Raw genomic sequence first — 19684 nt, forward strand, 5'->3', positions numbered from 1 at the left:
CAGCTGTGGTTCCTGGTTATGAGTCCTCAACATGTGTCCTGATGAAAAACAGAAAAATGTGTCCTGTGTTATCTGGTGGAACATCTGAACACAGTCCAGGATCCATTTGACACATTATGAAACATAAAATATGATAAAGTAGAACCTGAAATTAGATAACATGAAATCCTACATATGGAAAAAACAGAAAATATTTCCAATATTCTTTACTTCAGTTCCTAAAGAATCACAAAGTTGTTGAAAGAAGAGGTGATGAATCCAGTGGTACTGAAATGTGCCGCTAACTAAAATGCTAGTACAGTACGCCTTCGCGCATCAACGCTCGCGACTTCACCTCATCGTGGATTTTTGTTGGACAGTCACATGATACTGTATGTGCATTCTATTGGCTGACGGCATCCTGAAGTGCGCTCCGTTCCGTAAGTCTTGGAATTCCGTGATAGAAGGTGGTTGGTTCCTGGAACGCATCAACCGCGAGGAAAGAGGGCACACTGTATATACAGCGACAAAGTATATTATTTATGGTAATTTAAATGTTTCTGAACCCTCCCCATACATTAAACCACCTTCTATCTGTATTACCTTTTCCCACACTCTGATAGACTTACAAGGAATGAAGGCACACTATTCTTGATCAAAATTAGAGTTTAGGGATCAGTTAGAATGATCAGTTTGTTATTCCCTGTCTTGTGATCTATATTCTGTATATTAATATCCACTTGATACCTCAGTTAGCGCCAATGGCAGAAGGGAGTCGAACTCCAGCAGCCATGTGGGTTCTGGTGGAGACTGGTTCTAGGGAAGGGTTTCTGACCTCTCTATTCCAGTGAAAACCAGCCACAGGGTTGAAGGAGCTGCTCTGTGACTCAAACCTGAAACGTGTTGCAGCAGGTTCCACAAAACAGATGGAACACACGTGTTGAGTCAACACGGACCGGCCCGACAACACCACCAGAGAGCATCGCTCAACAACCCCCCCTCCACACAAGAACATGTTTTATTGATCAAGAACCTCCACGGTGGTTTGAGTGCTTTTATTTCAAAGCCTCGAATGTTCTCTAGGGACCTCTTTGCAGAAGTACAGAGTAAAAAAAGTTCCTCACTTTGAGGCAACATGAGAAAACAACACACGCTGCTTTGTTTCAACGTTACCAGAGCTACAACAAGTAGCTTAATGGAGCGTAATGCATTGCACTTTTATGTCTGGATAAAGGAATAACATGTAGTCTACTAACTCAGGATCTCCTCCGGTTGAGTCTCATGTTAATGCTTCATATGGTGGAACAATGGAATGTTCTTCCTGGGACGAGACCTGCAGAGGGGCGTGGACCCCCACTAGAAGGATATGTGGCTGGTCCTGTTGCTCTGCATGAGGGAAATCAGCTGGGACATGTCGGAGATGTGGGGGTGGGTGCTCATGACGTGTTCCACGATGCTCTGGGGGAACAGGGTGCTCAGCTGGCTCCTCAGGCCCTTCCTCTGCTCCCTGGACAGACTCTCGGCCTGAGAGTCGGAGGGGCCCCCCTGCACCCACGGGTCCCTGGGTAAGCTGAGCCTGTGTCTGTCAGAGGGCGGTCTGAGGTACCACTGGTCTGAATACTGCCCCCTGTGCTGCAAAGGCAGCGCTGGGCAGGAGCTCCAGGCTTGGTGGGGGTGGTCGGTGGACATCCTGGTCTGCTGGCTGCACCTGCACTGGCTGCACACTGGAGCGTTCTGAAAAGGATAGTAGCCTCCTCCCCCCATCCTGTGGTGGCCCCCGCTAAAGGATCCAGGTGGGGAGTAGTCGTCGTGGCTCCGGCTGTAGCTGGCCACCCCGCTGCTGACGCTGTGGGACGGACACTCCAGGCCGGGGGGCAGGTCGTGGATGTAGAGCCTGGACACGGAGCTCTCCATGGAGCTGAAGGCCTCGTCCGCGTCATGAACCGGGCAGAGGTGGCAGCCCGAGCTGGGCGGGCCTCTCGGGCTGCTGGTGTCTCTCTGGTAGGGGAGCTGCTCGCTGGGCGACGCCCTGTGGGCGGGGTCATCCACGCTGAGGGGCGGAGGGGTGGAGGAAATGTATCTGAGGTCGCTGTGATGCACAGCAGCGCAGCGGGGGCCGTCCTGGAGGCTGGATTTCGGCGAGAAGCTCTTGGCTCTGTCGCTGAGCGCCCTGAGCTCGTCGGCCACGGAGAGCTGTGATTGGTTGGTCCGCTCCGGATGGTAGAACTTACACTTGACTCCGTACGTACATTTCTTTCCTGAAAGACAGGACAGCGTCACACAGGTTCCTGCAGGACTCTGCAAATCTAAGATCTGTTCCCAAGTGGAATAAACTACAATGTTTGATGTTTATACGACACTTATCTGGTAATTTAGTCATTGTGCACCGCTGTGAAGCGGTGACGTAACGTATTGTAATGTCAGTGTTTGTGTGTCCGTCTGTCCGTCCACCAAATATCTCCACAACCGTTCAGATAGAAAGATGAAACAAAAAAGTCATGACTCAGGCAGCAAAGGGGATGAAGATGAGACGATGACCTTGACCTTGAGAAAACTACGTCAAGGTCAAATTTTAACTTTTGTGCACTGAGGAAATGGATAAAATGGAAAGACGAGGGAGAAGGCCAGTGTGAGTAAGACCATAGATCAAAGCTAGTGCTTTGATCAACGACATTAGGTCAGGGTAAAACTTTGAATTCAGCGGTTTCGTGGGATGTTTCAGTCTGTGACTGCTTTGTTCTAGTTTTGTAGTTGTGGTTGTGTGTTGTTTGTTTGCTGTGTTTTATGTTGTGTGATTGCTGCGTGTTGTCTGGTTGTTGTGTGATTGTTGTGTGGTTATCATGTCTTTTGTGGTTAATGTGCGCTGTGTGGTTGTTGTGTGGTTGTAGTGTGTTTACTGTGTGTTTACTGTGTGTTTACTGTGTGTTTACTGTGTGGTTGTTGGTGACCCACCGTAGGGACAGTGCTGCAGCCTGTTCTCGGGGGTCCAGGGCTTCTTCCTCAGGAAGTCGTGGATGGTGGGCCCGTTCCTGCCCAGAGGGTCGTCTGGAGGCATGAACCTGCAGACACACAAACAGTCAGACCTCCAGACCATCGCTGTGGTGCGTCAGGACCACCGCCGTCCTTCTCTACAGCCTCACTTGTCGTTAGCGAAGGTGTACATCAGCAGCCTGTCCTCGATGAACTTCTTCCACTGGGGGTTCTCGATCTGCAGGTCGCGGTAGTTGTCGTTGGACACGATGATCCCGTCGGAGTCGAAGGCGTGCTTGACGATGTAGCGGTCGTCGTAGCACACCACCCTCTTCCCGTCGACGTTGCGGGACGGTGTGTACACCAGGATCTTCCTCTTCTCCAGCTCGTGGAGAACATGTTGATCTACCAAAAACAGGTGAGGTGAACTGATGGTTCTAAATTGCCCGTAGTGTGTGAGTGTGTGCGTGAGTGGATGTTTGTGTTCCGTGTGGCTCCGCGTTGACCCGGCGTTGTACCTAGAGTATTCCCCAACCTCTCGCCTGTAAGTTCGTGTAAGGCCAGTGTGAGTAAGACCATAGATCAAAGCTACTGCTTTGATCTACGACAGTAGGTCAGGGTAAAATTTTGAATTCAGGGGTGTTAGAGATGTTGCAGTCTGTGACTGCGTTGGTTCTAGTTGGATCCATAACATTATTTTGCATATTGTTCTGGACCAGCAGACGCCAACAGTCCCCAGCTACCGTCACATGAAGCTATCAGTCTATAAACAGACATGTTGTAACACAGCATGTCTGCTGGTGGTTTATACGTAGAGGTACGCTTGAGAGGAACCAGCATGAGATGCTCTGAAGAGATCACAATCAATATTCTAAGTTACATGTCCGAGGAAAACATTTCAAAAAAGAAAAAAAGCTTAAACGTTCCAGCATCTCAAAGGGCATCGCCTCAGTTCATGGATACGTGTGCAGATACTTTATTAATGTGTGCAGTTAGTACTTTATTAATGTGTATAGATAGTACTTTATTAATGTGTACAGTTAGTACTTTATTAATGTGTATAGATAGTACTTTATTAATGTGTATAGATAGTACTTTATTAATGTGTATAGATAGTACTTTATTAATAACGGGTAGGTTACATCCCAGAAACCCTCAGTCAAGCCTCAGACATAACCATAGAAACCAAATAAAACAAATAGAAAAACGTTACGATAAAAGTTACCAAAGTGCACAAAAAGAGTACAAAAGGTTTTCTGGATCATTCCTGTGTGAACGGTGGGTCATGTGACCTCACCTGTGATGAGGGCCTCCGTTCTGCGCTGCTCCTTCCTCCACATGGGGATGAACACGGTGATGTCCTGAATGCCTTTGTCCCAGAACCAGTTCACTGCCAGCTGGATGCCCTGGCATGAAAACACCTTCTTGTCACCATGGCTACAAAGACACAGAGGGCAGCATTATCAAAAGAGAACTTCTTCTTTTTACATTTCCATGCATGCGTATCTATTCTCCTTTTTTTTCAGGAAGTAGACGATGTCACAAGGTTTGATGAAACGTTGCACAACGAAATAGCAGAAGCGGAGCTGGGTAACGTCGAGCAGACCTGTGATGCTCAGGTGGACTCGTCTGCAGCTGAAGAACCTGGAGGAGGTTCTCAAAACACAATGAATAGCCATGTGTGGTGGCATCTGTTGCTGTCTGTAGGCGTCAAACCCCAAATCATAACTTGACCTTTAACATCTTTCATCCCATTTAAGGAGTTAAGACGCACTGTGATATTGAAAAAACCTGAAAGTCTGGTTTGGTGTTCAGCGACTCGTATTCGACTACAGACAAACATCTAATCTGTGTAATCCAAACCTGCCAGAACAGGTGCATTATCGGTCCGTCCTCTGGAGCTACTGAACAGGTAAACTGGATTGGTTTGCTTGGAGGAGAGTGTGTGCACACGTGAGGGTTTCCCTTCCTCCGTCAGCAGGAAGTGGTGCGACATTGAGAGGTGAGATTAGACAGATGAGCAACAGGTCGGAGCTAACCTGTATACGCAGACGACTTACTGGTTTTATTAAACACCCACAGAAACCACCAGAGAAACCAGGAATGGGTGGGCCGGGGGTCGTCATGGACACCAGTGATGCCATCCTTCCAGCTTCTGATAACATTTCTAAAGTTTAGCTGGTTGCTTTAGCTGACGAATGAATGAAGTTTTACAGGCTGTGAACGCCCCTCCAGGGCAGAAGTTGTACACACCACACTTTGGACCCACATGCCTCACTACGGAGGTGAGAGCTCAATAGTGTGAACGATAAGATTAGGTTTGTCACTATGGAGACAAGCTTTCTTCTCGTTCCAGGCTCAAACGCTTTACGTGTAACCTGTGGAGAAACATACATGTCTAAACTAGTTTCATGCATGCGTGTGAAACCAGTTGTGTGGCTGTGGACTCCCACGCTACAGAGTTAGGACATGTTGACCTCCACCGCCTCAGGGGCACCATTCCTTTAACGTCTTCATTAGAACAGGAATCGCTGCTTGATCCTTTCAATATGTGAATAAAATGAGGAGCGGAATGACAAACTGGAGGCTGGCGTGTGAGTGTGGATAAAGACACGGAACAACAACCTCATGAAGTAGACGTATAACTGCATCACTGGCTTCATACCTGTTACACGACCTCACCTGAGAACAAAGGTGTGACGGTTAATATTTTTGCCTTCTTCCTCTTTCAACTTCATGTTCTTACAGGAAAAGGAATTGTGAAACAATCTCTTTTGTTTTCCATTAAGAGCTCATAACGCACCCTTAGCATTATTCACGCAGGCCAGTTTTGACTCACAACTTCCTTGTAACACAGTCGGGTAATAATTATGTCAACTGTGAGATTCTGATGTTTGAACCGCCTTTTTTTTCCAGCCGCACTAGATAAGGGTTTGAATCTGGAGTGAGGAACACGATGGTGGTGGAATCAGGCGGACTGAGTACACACAAGAAAGGCACACATTGTGTTTTTACTTCCCATACCCCGAAGAGGAAGTGTGAACCAGGAGTTAACATACACAGAGACGCTGATGCAGGAATTCCCATAGGTCTAAATGCAGCGTGGTGATCATTTTTAAACCTCAGAGGCGTCTGTCTGACCGCTGCAGGGACAGAAGGACGCTTAAAAAAGACAGACAAGCCTGAAAAGATGCCTCCTCGACTCCCAGGGGCCCCACTTTGCATAAGTTGATAATACAATGCGCCCTCGGGGCATTCTAGCAACATGGAATCAGGGTGTGTGTGGGTCACAGTGTTTTCTTCCTCCATTGGGTGCACACAACCTGAGGTCTTCATGAGGGGGGGTTCTAACTCACCTCATGGCCACGTTGCTTCCGTCTATGACCACTCGTCTGAAGCCGGCGGCTGCGTCCCGCTCCGATCCGGCGCGGGCTGGACTGGGACAGGGGCTGCAGCCTCTGGACACCAGTTTGGGGCTGCTGGGAACACTCCTGTTGCCGGGGGTACGGGTGTGGCAGGTCTTGATCAGCTCCTCCAGGATGTCGTTGGTCTGGGCGTCGTGGTGGAGGCTCTCCAGCACCCTCAGGATGTCCATACGGGAGTACCCCAACTTTAGGAAGCGCTCCACTTTTCCCTGCTGCTCCTGGTGCTCCATTGTGGATCGGCTACATACGCGATCACAGTCCGGTTGGGGAAACCTCAAGTCCTTAATCTGGTTCATCCGCGTCTCCACGGCAACTGGTGTTTTCTGCGACAGTTAACAGGTGTCGATAAGGATGGAGGAGGCGGCAGCTTCTGTCGCTGTGAACACAGGAAGCACAGCTGTGGTCTCACGGGGCCTTTCACACAAGCTGGTTGCGCTTTGGTTTCTGCTCATAGGATCCACACTAACTCGTGACAGCCGGCACAAAAACAAACACCGTCCAGGGTACCAAACCGAACACGGATGGAACCGAAAACGATTGAGAGCGTGAGTATTAGAGTTGCGTCATATTCTTTTTATTGCCATCCTGGAAACTCCCTGAACTTCAAAATATATTTGAAGGTTGAATGACTCAACACTGATCTTTACTGTTCCTCCCGGAACAAAACCTCGAAGTCTCACATCAGAAACGAAGGAAACGGAGACAGTGAAGGTGTGTCGACTTCAGAAGAATCCAAAATGAATTGATGTCCTTGTTTGCAGTGTAAACACAACTTGAACACTGAGTCATCTGTCTTTTTTACGATTCCTGCCACACTAAAATAGATTCATCTCGATTACGTCTGATGTCAACTGAACATACAAGTATGAGGAAAAACTCAAAAGACGTCAAACCTTGTCGGCGTTTCCTTGTTCTACACAATCTTAAATATTAATCTTATCTGAAAGGCAAACAGAAGACGACACATGGCGTTTCAGCTTGTTGTTTTTTAATCAGACATCCTCCTGCTTTGCACAGGCCTGCTGCAACCTGCACCAAACCACATCCTCTGCTGCTGACACTGAAGGCCTCGCGCTGCGTTCACTGAAAACCAGATATGATAATCCGTTTGATTGCCTCACACGTCCAAACTCAAACTATCTTTGCTCTTTGAAACTCAACACTCGCCTGAGGCGTCTCCTCTGTCATAAGTCTGAACAAGGCAAAGCAGAGCCGGGTCACATGACCCGGGTCTTCTCCTGTACTTACACACTGGGTCGGGGGATCGGAGCATGTGCCTCTCCGCCGTCTCTGCCGCTGCGAGCTCCTCTCAGTCAGGCAGTCGTCTGACGAGCAGGTAGCTGTGTGTCGAGCTGCTCTTATTACTCAGAGGAGGAAGTGGCTGATCGCTGCTGTAAAAAAATCTCCCTGACCAGTAAGGAAGAGCGCTCTGTGTATTTGTGATCTCTACTTCCTCATCTGGATTCAGAGTTCATCTGAATCCTCTGGGAGCCTCAGGGGATTCTGATCCCTGCCTCCTCTGATCTGTGACGCTTCCCGGTGTCAACCGGCAACAGAATGAGTCTCTAACACTAATTCACTAGAACTGATGAACACTTGTGCAGATTTCTGCAGATCATTATGAGTCAGATGGGGGCCAAACAGGGGCTCCTCTCTACTGAAGGCCCTTTTATTTGTCCGTGTTAGTATCTGTCACCTGAAACCAAACACTAACATAATAACACGCCCAAACTGCTTCTTAAGCTGATGTTTGTTTCCACTCAAAGCCGCTGGGATCGGCGCTCGCAATGAGACGCCTCAAGAAAGAACAGCATGAGGACGAGGAAAAGGAAGCTAGAGAACAAGAATAAGGCGAGGAAGCGGAAAAAGTGAAAAGTACAGCCTTCATTTTTAATGTGGAATTTAACCAGAATGTCAGACAATCAACCAATAGCTCCTGTGTGAGTGGGAGTGGTTCGATGTGGTGGGAGGGGCTGGATGAGAATGAGTGAATCTAGTTGGGGTTAAACAAAACGTTCTGAACTCAAAGGACACCGGGTTGTGATAACAAGTAAACAAGGCAGTCAAGAGACTGAAACATCCCGCGACACACCTGAAATCAAAATTTTTACCCTGACCTACTGACATTTATCAAAGCTAGTGCTTTGATAGATCAAATCAGTGTAAGACCATAGATCAAAGCTAGTGCATAGGTAGATCAAAGCACTAGCTTTGTTCTACGGTCTTACTCACACTGGCCTTCTCTCATCTATCTTATCCAGTTCCTGAGTGTACAAAAGTTGAAATTTGACCTTGTCCTACTTTTCACAAGGTCAAGGTCATCCTCTCATTTTCATCCCCGTTGCTGCCTGAGTCATGTGCTTTTTCTTTCATCTTTCTATCTGCAACGGTTGTGAAGATATTTGGTGGACTAACGGACAAACGAACACACGGACGCTGACAATTACAACAGTTCACCTCTTTGACGCAGGATGTTTAATAATGTGGTGGCATTGAGATGTTCAAGGACCAAATCTGACCCAGAGACGCCTCCGCAGCAGCTCAGCGTCCAGCACTCTAAACCTACCGGCCTCATGATGGCTTTGGTTCAAGTAGTGTCACTGAACCAGGCTGCTGGTGCTGGACACACAACTGTCAACACAGACACACAACAACTGTCAGCACAGACACACAACAACTGTCAGCACAGACACACAACACCTGTCACCACAGACACACAACTGTCAGCACAGACACACAACCCGTCTCAGGGGCTGCTGTCCCACGACTCATCTCTGGGACACCAAGAGGATTTACTCTGAAGTAAGAGTCAGAACACCATGAAAAACATCAAGAAGGTAAAACAGTGAGTCACTACAGAGACTCATTGAGTCAAGACGGAGCAGAGACCAGTGAATGAGTCACACTGCAATGTAAGGAATGTCTTTCTGCCTGCCTGTCTGTCTCTGTCACCTATCATATCTGGAGTAAACTGATCTTTTGCTCTTGAATGCTATTTATATTTTTTTTAAATGCTATTTTTTTTGATATTCAGCATTTTATTCCCAAATATTTTATCATTATAATTTCATTCAAGCTTTATTTCTTCTAACTGTAACAATCAAATATTGGTAAATATAAATTATTGAGGTAATATCTGTAGTGCTTTAATTTATTGTGGGTAAACTCCTTGAATTATTATCATGACATGTAGTGTTTAAGGACACAGGTGATAAAGCTCAAAAGTGGAACCTTTTTTTTTTTTTAAAAATAGCACATGATCGTTTTGGTTCCTTAAAACCTGTGACATGAAATGAGGTAGAAGTAGAGCACAATGATAATGAAGGTCTCTAACCATTACGTAGGTCATCGGCCTGTGAACTCCTTCACCTGGGTGTGCGTTTCTGATAAGAACCTCACATCATAAGAGTCTGATCTGGGATACTGTTGTTTTCAAACGCAGTCAGGGATGGTTCCATACAGAGTTGATGCAGTCACCAGTCGTGGCTTTTAAGCAGAGTAATATTACGTTTAAAACATTTCAATTACGGTGAGTAAAGGGATCCTGGAACAGTGATTGCATTCCATATTCCTGCTGTCGGACACATTCATGTGATTCAGCGAGTCAACATGTGAATTCCACACCTGAAAAACCAAACAAAGACGGAGAAACATCAGTGATCCTTCTTATTAGCGTATATTAGCATATTATCAATTTAAATATGAGGCACCTGTGTTCATGTGTCTATTTATGTGTAACTATATGTATAAATCATTTAGAAATATATAAAACTACCATAGAGTTAACATCACAAGCATTTAGAAGTGAATTGATCAATGACATTCATCACTTAAGACCGATTAAATGCTTTGCGACTACTTGAAGTACATTTATTTTTATCAAATCTGCTTCAACGTTTTACCAAAACTACTGTAACCTTTATATCGTGGTCATGCATTAACATGGGAATGTTTAAAGATGGAGGAAAGACATTGAATAAACATGCGAGTTTCTAAAAAAAGAATGAAAAGAATACCTTTCTCGAAAAACTTGACAGTTCAAATTCTTTTAGTGGCATCCCTTAAATTTAAACAAGGTGCTGTTCGTGTCACCGTCATCTGCCTGCAGCGTTTCGGTGTCACACTGAAGTTTTACCCACTGACAGACTCACAACATGCTTCCTGTAAGAAAACCTTCCATTTGAACTGAAACCTTTGGCTCCATCGGTGCAGAACATTTTTCTCACTAGTCAGGTGCTTCCACTCTGCAGCACTTCAGGTTCAGCTGTAAATCATGACTGACAAGCAATAATTTCATGAACTTATTTTTCACCTGCTTAAAGCGGCTGTTTGTTTTTTAATGGAAGCAAGACTTCTTCCTTTTCTCGTTTGCAGCTCGTAATTTCAAATGGAAAACAAGGCAGTCAGAGACTGCAACATCCCGCGAAGGATGGGTCAGGGTACCCTGAAAGTAGTACCTGACAAGTGCATAGTTTTGACCTTTCAGGGTAGGTCAAAGATATGCACTAGCTTTGACCATAGATCAAAGCTAGTACATAGGTAGATCAAAGCACTAGCTTTTATCTATGGTTTTACTCACACTGGCCTTCTCCCTAGTCTTTCTATCTTATCCGGTTCCTGAGTGTACAAGTTGAAATTTGACCTTGACCTAGTTTTCTAAAGGTCAAGGTCATCATCTCCTCTTCACCCCCTTTGCTGCCTGAGTCATGTGCTTTTTGTTTCATCTTTCTATCTGCGACGGTTGCGAAGATATTTGGTGAACTAACGGACGGACGAACAGACAAAAACTGACAACTACATCATCGCTTTGAAGAGGGATGTCATGAAATGACTAAAGTGAGATAGAACAGCTTCATTTGAACAATATTTTTGTGGAAGTATTTAAACCTGTGATGACATAGGAGCTTTCACCTCAAAATGTTTTTTTCTCTGCCAACCAGACCCTGATTTAAATTCTAACCAGCGCTGTCTGCGTCACTAACCATCGTGTGGGAACCTACCTGAAGTTTTCTACGGTAGGAATCTGGCCTGAAAGGCGTGTATGACAAGCCGTCATTTTGTGATAGCAAGATACGTTAAATGCAGATGACATGAGTAAGAAAGCAAACAGGAAACAATGAATAGCTCCTGGGTGGAGGCACCTGTGACGCCTCTGGGGGTAGTTCGGTACGCGAGTCCATCAGCCACAACCCTGACAAGTCAATCATTAGCGGCTTCCTCTGGTGACGACTCCACAGACGGGTTGATGGTATCGCACGATGGGCGTCGCCGCCTGACTGTGGATGACTGGGTGGCCCTGGTGCTGCTGAGTCCTCCACCAGGAGAACATCACACACCAATTACGTCTGAAATTCAGGCCACAGTGATTGTATTACACTGACATTTATTTAATCACACCACACCTCGGCTGACATTTACCTTGGACTGATTCAGGAGCCTTCAGTTTGTGCAATCCAACACTGAGCTGGGTGGAGGGACACACTTGTGAATTCCCAGTGTGGTGGACACACTCCACCCAGCAGGTTGTCACACCTAGACTTCATGAATATCAAATGCCCCCACCTGTTAGACAGGAGCAGGAGCAGGAGCAGGAGCCACACTGCACACACGACAGAACCCAAACACCTGTGTGGAACTCACAGCCGTCAGTTTGAACTTTTTTAATGTATATATCAAAACATTTCTCACATACTTTTGCTCTTCACAACGTGACAAGAACCTGATTTCCACCTGCTTCATTTCAACATGACTATAAAAAAACAAAACAGTTTGTGTGGGTGAATCTTTCATGCTGGACACACTTCCTGTTCCTGTGGCTCCTCATCTGTGTCGACTCCTGTCTTTATCCTTGGACTTCTTGTGGTGGCTGCGCTCCCTGTGGCCGTGATCCTTCTCGTGTTTATTCCGTGACTTGCTGTGTTTGTGCTCCCTCTCTCTGGAGCGGGAACTGGAGCGGGATCGGGAGCGCTGGCGTCCTGTTTTCCGGTCTCGCCGAGACTCCTCGCTGTCCTGAGAAGACCACACGAGAGGCAAAGGTGTGAGTGTCATAGATCAACGCACTAGCTTTGAAAGAAATAAGAGCAGCAAAATCAGTATATAGTTAAAGTCATAGAGCAACTCATGCAATCAGTGCTAGAAACCGTACCCGCTCTTTAATGAAGCACAAACTGGTACACAGCTTCTAAAAGTACCAGGTCAGCATCAGCGGCCTGAACAACACGACGTCTCATCAGGACACGTCTAGCATGTAAACACAGACGTTCCTGGAAGAAGACGTTGAGCTTCTTTCAGGAAGGATAACGAACGCAGGGCTTGTCAAACATCTCAGGTGTCTCATCTGTACACAAGAGCAGTTTGGCATTTCCAGTTCTTCTGGCTGGAGACCCTTTTTTAAGGTCAAAGGACTCCACCTCTGCCTCTAAAACACACTGGGCTAAAATAATATTTATACATGACAGACAAAAAGCGAGACGATGAGTGTGAAATTGCTCAAATTGCAGGCTTTGTCAAATAAAGTTATTTAATCAGGAATTTGTGACTAATATAAAAATCTGCTGGTTCTGCTGTAGAATGAATGAAGTTTTTCTTAAATTACTTTCAAGTTAAAAATTCTTTATCTTCTACCTTTATGTCCTAAAAACGGTGCTATTTCATCCCAGGAGGGAAAACCCCAAACCCACCTCGGCCCTGTTAACCTCATGTGACCGACAGGTTCTCAGTTAGCGAGCTCAAAAGGTTGCACATGTCGTTTCTAGAGGTAAAATCTGTGTGCCAGTGCTGGTACTGGTGCTGGTTAAAACATTACAAAGACTTTTGTTTCGATGTTGACTTCATGTACTACTAACATGAACTACCTTGTGCTTTTTGGACTTCCTGCCGTCCTCGTCATCTGAATGATGATGATGATGATGTCTCTTATCTTTGTGTTTCTTCTCAGAGCGCTGATGACTTGTGGCCTCCTCTTCCTCCTCCTCCATCAGCAGGTCATACTTGGAACTTTGGGGAAAGTTATGAAAATCTCCAGCAACTTTAAAAGGTTTATCCTACAAAGTTTGCCAAAACAATGCAGCTGAGGTCAATTCAGCAGACTGATGACATGAAGCAGGAAGGATACTCTTGTTTTGGTTTCATCTGATCCTTGAGAGCCAGTTTGGATCGGTTTTCCACATCCTTTTCGTAGGCCTTGAAGTCCTCTTTAGTGTACTTTCCACCTGGAAGACAAACAGGCCATGAGGAAGAGCTCTGCTCACGACACGGTGTCAGTCAGAGGGACACCTTCACATAGAAAGTAGTTTAACTACAGATTCATCATGAATCTACCTTTCCCTCTCCACCTGATCTTTGCTACTGACTGGCTGAAGTCTACGTGGATGCGACGATCATCGATGAGCACATTGTCCATTTTGAAATAGGCTTTTTCACAATCTTCTTGCTGGGGAGACAACAAAGATAAGACACTTGAATGGAGACACAAGTAAATTGTTTTAGTTCTCTTCAAACTCTTCTTTACTTCGTGTGTAACCTGACAAATACTTCAATTATGAATTTAAGTTGCAGTTACAACTTTGTTATTTTCATCCTGACTATTATTGGATGTCGCTGGTAGAGGTAGGGTCTTATTTTGCCTAAGACAGTGGTTCTTAACCTGGGCTCGATCGAACCCTAGGGGTTCCGTGAGTCGCTCTCAGGGGTTCGGCCGAACACACACGAATCACTGTGTACGTTTGACACATCGTGTCAATTCATGATGACACGCCCCCCTTAGCCATCACTGGCTGCAGGTGATCACGTGACGCTACATCGATTAGCCTACTTGTGCTACATGGTATTTTGCGCACTCAGTAGTGGATTTATAATAAAATAATTTTTTTTTACTAAAGAAGTGTTCGGTTCGGAAGTGTTCGACTGAGCATATGAAACAGGCAGAGTTCGGTACTTCCAACAAGGTTAAGAACCACTGGCCTAAGACAATCTTGCCAGAACCATCCACCTCCATCACCTTTATATGTAGTGCCCCGTTTCATTCTTGTTAAAGGTGCTCTAGCAGACCGGTTTGACGTTAGCCGATATTTTTACAGACCGGCCTTTGAGGTGTGGTGGATAAATACAACAACATAAAATGACACAACCAGCATAAAAACTGTTTTTCTCTTAACGTGAATCCATTAGTTTCAACTTTATCGGCAGCGCCTTGTTAGATAACACAAACCTTTGTTTTTGTAGGTTTTTCTAGCTTGGGAGTGTCAACTCAGCAGTAATGTATTCTGTGTTAGCGGCTCCTTTAAGAAGGTAGTCATGTGACCGAGGCAAGCATCTTAACAAGCATCAACAGTGACTCAGACAGATGTGCAGTAGAGAATCCTCTCATTTAAAACAAAACATCGTTCAGAATCCGATCAGAAATAAAACAGAAATGTGTTGTGGATTCTTTCTGTGTGGCCCCGTAGCGGCCCACGACCCGGGGGTTGGGGACCACTACTGAGGGACTTCCAGCCAACAGTGAAATGACTTTACCTCCTCAAATACCAAAGGATTCCAGGATGTCCAACACAAATGATGAACACATGACATCCCTGACTGAACTCAAAGCATAAATTCCTGCCCACCGGGAAGTTCCCCTCAAACAGCCAGAAGTGATCAACAGCAGCCGTACGCTTGAGTTAATTCCACAACACCAAACTTTACAAGCTGGCAAACAGACTATTTATAGACCTTTCACATCTCTATAAAAATACACGACTACTCCTGCAACCCATTAAATGATTATCAGGTCTTCACATGAAGAACAAACAATACAGCTGACGACTTCCACTTATTAAAAAATGCAGGGTCCTTTCAATAAATCTCATTTTCAATAAAGATACACATTGTTGACTAAAGACTGTCCAACATTTGAAATAAACAATCTTGATAACTGTGTTAGCGTGGTCTCCTAACTGTCAGTGTAATAGTAACATATTATTTACCAGGTTTATGAGAAACCTGGTAAACATAGTGTAACACACATATAAGGAGAACCACATTAATCACGTGTGTGTGTGTGTGTGTGTGTGTGTGTGTGTGTGTGTGTGTGTGTGTGTGACTGAAATCAAGATGGGTTTAGCTTAGCTCAGCTAAAAGACAGCATCAGGAGACTGCTGGTAACCAGGTAACCAACCAGGTAACCTCAGCGTGATGTCACTTATGGTTCAGATGGACGGATGAACACATTTAAGAAAAACATCACACACGTTAGCAAACATTTTTACTTCCTTCCTACAAACAGTTCCTGGTATGAATACTTCAAATAATTAATATTCTCTCATCTCTCAGAAATAAAAGGAGTAAGGTCCACACCTTCAAATATACGGGTGTACCACCAGGTGTAGTACCGCGTGTAGTATCAGGTGTAGTACTGGGTGTAGCATCGGGTGTAGTACCAGGTGTAGTACCGGGTGTAGTACCTTTGTACACATTAGACTGCTGGAGGTTTTACGTTCTCACCTTTTCAAACTCAATAAAAGCGTAACAGAGGGAATCTCCAGATTTCCAGTCTCTGATGATCTCACAGCTGTACACAAAATAACAGAAGACATTTTTAATCACACCGACAAAGTCAAACATTAGCACACAGTTTGTCTGTGGACACAAATCTCCTAATACACACAGAAAACAACCTGGCATCATGAAAAGTGGGTTGTCACCTTTTTATGGTCCCAAAACGAGAAAATATAATTTCCAGGTCCTCGTCTGTGGTCACCGGGTTGAGTTTGCAGACAAACAGCACGTTCTCTGGAGGCTTCATGTCTGCGTCAGGGAGATCCCCCACCTGAAGGAATGACATGGGGATGTGTAGGAGCACCAAACTGCCTCTGAGGATCTTCAGGAGACACGGAGCAGATGTTTCATCTCACCATCTCCAGCAGGATGGCCCGTGTCTTGGCTTCCTTCTCGTTCAACCTCTCCTCCACCTCCTCAGCTCCTTTTCCCTCTGCATCATCAATCACCTCATCTGCTCCGATTCTGCCACTCTGAACACCAGAGGTAGAAACAGCTGCCGTTATACAGACATCCTACAACGTTTCTAGAGCCTGTATGCTTAGAAACACAATGGAGCAACTGGAATACGTCAAACCATACCGATAAAACACACAGTGATCAAAGTTAAGACTGGATCCTTCACTCAGCCTTTAGGTAACAATAAAGAATCATTTTATCCATATTCACTGCAGAATGTTCGGCCATAAAAAACAATTCCTATCGACACCAAGAGGTTGTGATGGTGAATAACAACTGGGTTGCAAAAGATTGAAAATATTAAATTGTTTAATGAGGAAGATTAATTGCTTTTGGTGCTTTAGTAATCAATTATTATACAAATGGATTCATTCTGATGATCAAGAAAGCAATGAAGTAAGAAATATTGATATAAAAACAAACATGTCTGACAGAGTAACCAATAGTTTCTCTTTTTTGAAAAGGTGTTTAAACACATAAAATAACAGGTACATTATAATCAATTTCAAATTATCTTTGAATTAAAAGCACTCACATCGAGCTGCTCTTTGGTGGGCTCAGGGGACCGATCAGGCACCGGCAGGTCAGGTGGGTCGTCAAAGGGGTCCTCCAGGATCACAGTGTGGTTAATCCTGCGCCACAAATAAATGCTCTTGGAACAGCTGTAAAACTCTTTGCCCCTAATTGTACTGAGAAACAATAAACCTAGACGACGACCACGTTGGTCTGAGTTTACCTGATATCCTGAAAGGGGACGAAGTCCTTGTCCACAAAAGTCTCATTTATTTTGGTCAAAACATCCATGCCTTCTGTCACCTCCCCAAAAACAGTATGGACACCATCAAGGTAGTCCAAGTTCTCACTGGTGGTAATAAGGAACTGGGAATAAAAATGATAACAGATTACACATAGTGTCAGATCATAAGTCAGATCATGAGTGATTTTTAGATGAATTTCTATACAGAACTTCTCTCGGCTTTGCTGAAGACTGAAACCTTCAAAACACTTTATCTAAAAAATCTTTTTTTTTTCCTGTTGTGTCTAGTCTAGAAACATTTTGCAATGAACAATTTAAACAACACTAAGAATCTACATTTTACTCACTTGGGAACCATGCTGATTATTTCCATTGTTAACCATGGACACCGTCCCCATCTTCCTGTGTTTGATGCGTGGAGTTTTCTCTATATCAAAAAAGCGTGCTTGGTCCCCATAGAGTTTGCTAATTGCCAAACACACGAGAGAACATCGGTAACCATACCTTCATTTGAGGTGTCAACATGAAAGTGGAGTGATGAACATGACTGACCTATAGATAGATTCTCCACCACGGCCAGTTCCAGTGGGATCTCCAGTCTGCACAATGAAGTCTCTCTGAAAAGGAAACAAACATTTCAAAACACATCTTACAGAGTTCACTGAAAAGACATGAGTCTTATTTAATGTGTACACGCACGCACGCGCACGCACGCACACACACACACACACACACACACACACACACATACACACAAAGTCTGATTCCTTCTCACTTCTTTATTTAGTTTTCAAATGTGTCATTGTGGTTTACCTATGTCACACATTATAAACCTCGTGGTCTTGTTTTTCCATCACTGAGGTATGGAACATCATTACTACCATATCTTGCTACAACTGAGCTCGAGTCAAAAACCTGTATGTTATATACGCCCCCGACAGAATACATGCTCGAGCTGCAATGAGTCGTGTTAAAGCCTTGGTTTTTACAGCTGGAGTTCTCAAGTCGCTTATTTTTTCCTTGTTTTCACTCAAGTCTTCTGTTTGCTAGATTGATTACATAAACACTAAGATGCAGATTTTCACAAATGTGTATGGGCCACCAAGGTTTAGATTTTGATGCATATCCAGGAATTTGTCCACTTTCTTTGCATTGCTAGATTTGTGTTATTTGATGTCATGTCCAATAAAGTTTGTGAATGGGTGCTTTCAGTTTGTCTTCTCCTTTTCCTTTGGGCTTTTCCCTTCAGGGGTCTCCACAGCCAATCAGTGTCCTCCATCTAACCCTGTCTTCTCATCCTCTTCTCTCACACCAACTACCTTCATGTCCTCTTTCACTACATCCATAAACCTCCTCTTTGGTCTTCCTCTAGGCCTCCTGCCTGGCAGTTCAGAACTCAGCATCCTTCTACCAATATATTCACTATCTCTCCTCTGGACATGTCCAAACCATCTCAGTCTGGCCTCTCTGACTTTATCTCCAGAACCTCTAACATGTGCTGTCCCTCTGATGTACTCATTCCTGATCCTATCCTTCCTGGTCACTCCCAGAGAGAACCTCAGCATCTTCATCTCTGCTACCTCCAGCTCTGTCTCCTGTCTTTTCCTCAGGGACACTGTCTCTAGACCAAACAACATCGCTGGTCTCACCACAGTTTTGTACACCTTTCCTTTCATTTTAGCTGAAACTCTTCTATCACACATCACACCTGACACTTTCCTCCACCCGTTCCATCCTGCCTGGACACGCTTCTTCACCTCTTTTCCACACTCTCCATTGCTCTGGACTGTTGAGCCTAAGTACTTCAAATCCTCCCCCTTCTTGATCTCTTCTCCCTGTAACCTCACTCTTCCACTTGGGTCCCTCTCATTCACACACATGTACTGTCAGTACTCTGTTCAGTATCTACAGTACATCTAAAACTACATTTCCTCCACAGATCAGAGGCCCAGGAAATATACTGAGTGAAAAATAACCCAGCAAAAGTAATGACAGTGTAACTCCAGTCCGTAAAGCGGTCTGAGGTGACAGAAGAGAGCTCTGAAGCCGGTCTCTGCCGCCATCCTCCGGCCGGCCGGGTCAGGCTGCTCTGGGGGAACATGACAGCCAGGCTCCGGTTGTACCTGCACGCTGTGGATGAGGCAGTAGTTGTAGTACTTTATCTTGCATAATTTCAGAAAGTTCAAGCAACCTGCAAAAGGATAGAGCACAAAGGTTAGTTAGGCCGACAGTGTGATGACTGCATGCTGCATAAGAGCAGCTGTATGGGGGTTCACAACAACTGCTCCCCGGCGGACAGGCGGGGGAAACCAACGTGACGCCAGCAAGCTAACGGTTTTAGCTAGCAGCCACTTATTCTGTGACTGAGCACGTCGGTAGCTAACTCGGCTATTTATAAGTACATTAACCTGACCGCCTTAATGTGAAAACAGGTGTAGTTTCTTACTTTTAGGCCGTTCTTCTGTAAACAAATCAATGACGATATCACCCAGCGTCGTTTCAAGCAGCACCGCCATGATGACGTCCCGGGTATCGCGAGACGAGATCAGAGGCCCGG

General features: G+C 45.1%; 2 protein-coding genes across 9 annotated transcripts; both read right to left on the minus strand.

Moving 5' to 3' along the window:
• Positions 1–247: 247 nt before the first annotated feature.
• LOC137613455 (probable ribonuclease ZC3H12D) lies at positions 248–11929 on the minus strand. 8 transcript variants are annotated; one of them, XM_068342694.1, is made up of 8 exons: positions 11793–11929; positions 11516–11719; positions 9903–9998; positions 6306–6697; positions 4247–4386; positions 3120–3354; positions 2932–3038; positions 248–2237 (listed from the first exon to the last, which is right to left on the minus strand). In XM_068342694.1, the coding sequence occupies exons 2-8, from the start codon at positions 11579–11581 to the stop codon at positions 1336–1338; spliced, it is 1938 nt and encodes a 645-aa protein (XP_068198795.1). In that variant the 5' UTR covers positions 11582–11719; positions 11793–11929; the 3' UTR covers positions 248–1335. The 8 variants fall into 8 exon arrangements, with proteins under 8 accessions (XP_068198795.1, XP_068198796.1, XP_068198797.1 ...); XM_068342699.1 differs by having other exon boundaries at positions 252–2237; positions 6306–6750; XM_068342695.1 differs by lacking the exons at positions 11516–11719; positions 11793–11929 and adding an exon at positions 10391–10698.
• Positions 11930–12019: 90 nt separating this feature from the next.
• On the minus strand, positions 12020–19678 carry ppil4 (peptidylprolyl isomerase (cyclophilin)-like 4). The gene is made up of 13 exons (XM_068342703.1): positions 19574–19678; positions 19251–19318; positions 17680–17744; positions 17475–17592; positions 17107–17249; positions 16906–17002; positions 16268–16384; positions 16058–16182; positions 15858–15924; positions 13695–13806; positions 13489–13585; positions 13229–13370; positions 12020–12383 (listed from the first exon to the last, which is right to left on the minus strand). Exons 1-13 carry the CDS (start codon positions 19641–19643, stop codon positions 12195–12197), a joined length of 1410 nt encoding a protein of 469 aa, XP_068198804.1. The 5' UTR covers positions 19644–19678; the 3' UTR covers positions 12020–12194.
• Between the last annotated feature and the right edge of the window lie 6 nt (positions 19679–19684).

Source organism: Antennarius striatus, chromosome 19 (assembly GCF_040054535.1).
Source record: "Antennarius striatus isolate MH-2024 chromosome 19, ASM4005453v1, whole genome shotgun sequence".
NCBI lineage: Eukaryota > Metazoa > Chordata > Actinopteri > Lophiiformes > Antennariidae > Antennarius > Antennarius striatus.

Excerpts from the sequence above, each read along its gene's own strand:
- ppil4 (XM_068342703.1), bottom strand. The coding sequence starts at position 19,643 with ATGGCGGTGCTGCTTGAAACGACGCTGGGTGATATCGTCATTGATTTG. Across the intron at positions 16,385-16,905 it reads CCACCAAAGAGCAGCTCGAT|AGTGGCAGAATCGGAGCAGA; the intron begins GTGAGTGCTTTT and ends TCTGGTGTTCAG. Across the intron at positions 15,925-16,057 it reads CGTTTTGGGACCATAAAAAG|CTGTGAGATCATCAGAGACT; the intron begins GTGACAACCCAC and ends TTTTGTGTACAG.
- LOC137613455 (XM_068342694.1), bottom strand. The coding sequence starts at position 11,581 with ATGATTGACTTGTCAGGGTTGTGGCTGATGGACTCGCGTACCGAACTA. Across the intron at positions 9,999-11,515 it reads TACCCCCAGAGGCGTCACAG|GTGTGGAATTCACATGTTGA; the intron begins GTGCCTCCACCC and ends TTGGTTTTTCAG. Across the intron at positions 6,698-9,902 it reads CCAGGATCCCTTTACTCACC|AAAACACCAGTTGCCGTGGA; the intron begins GTAATTGAAATG and ends TAACTGTCGCAG.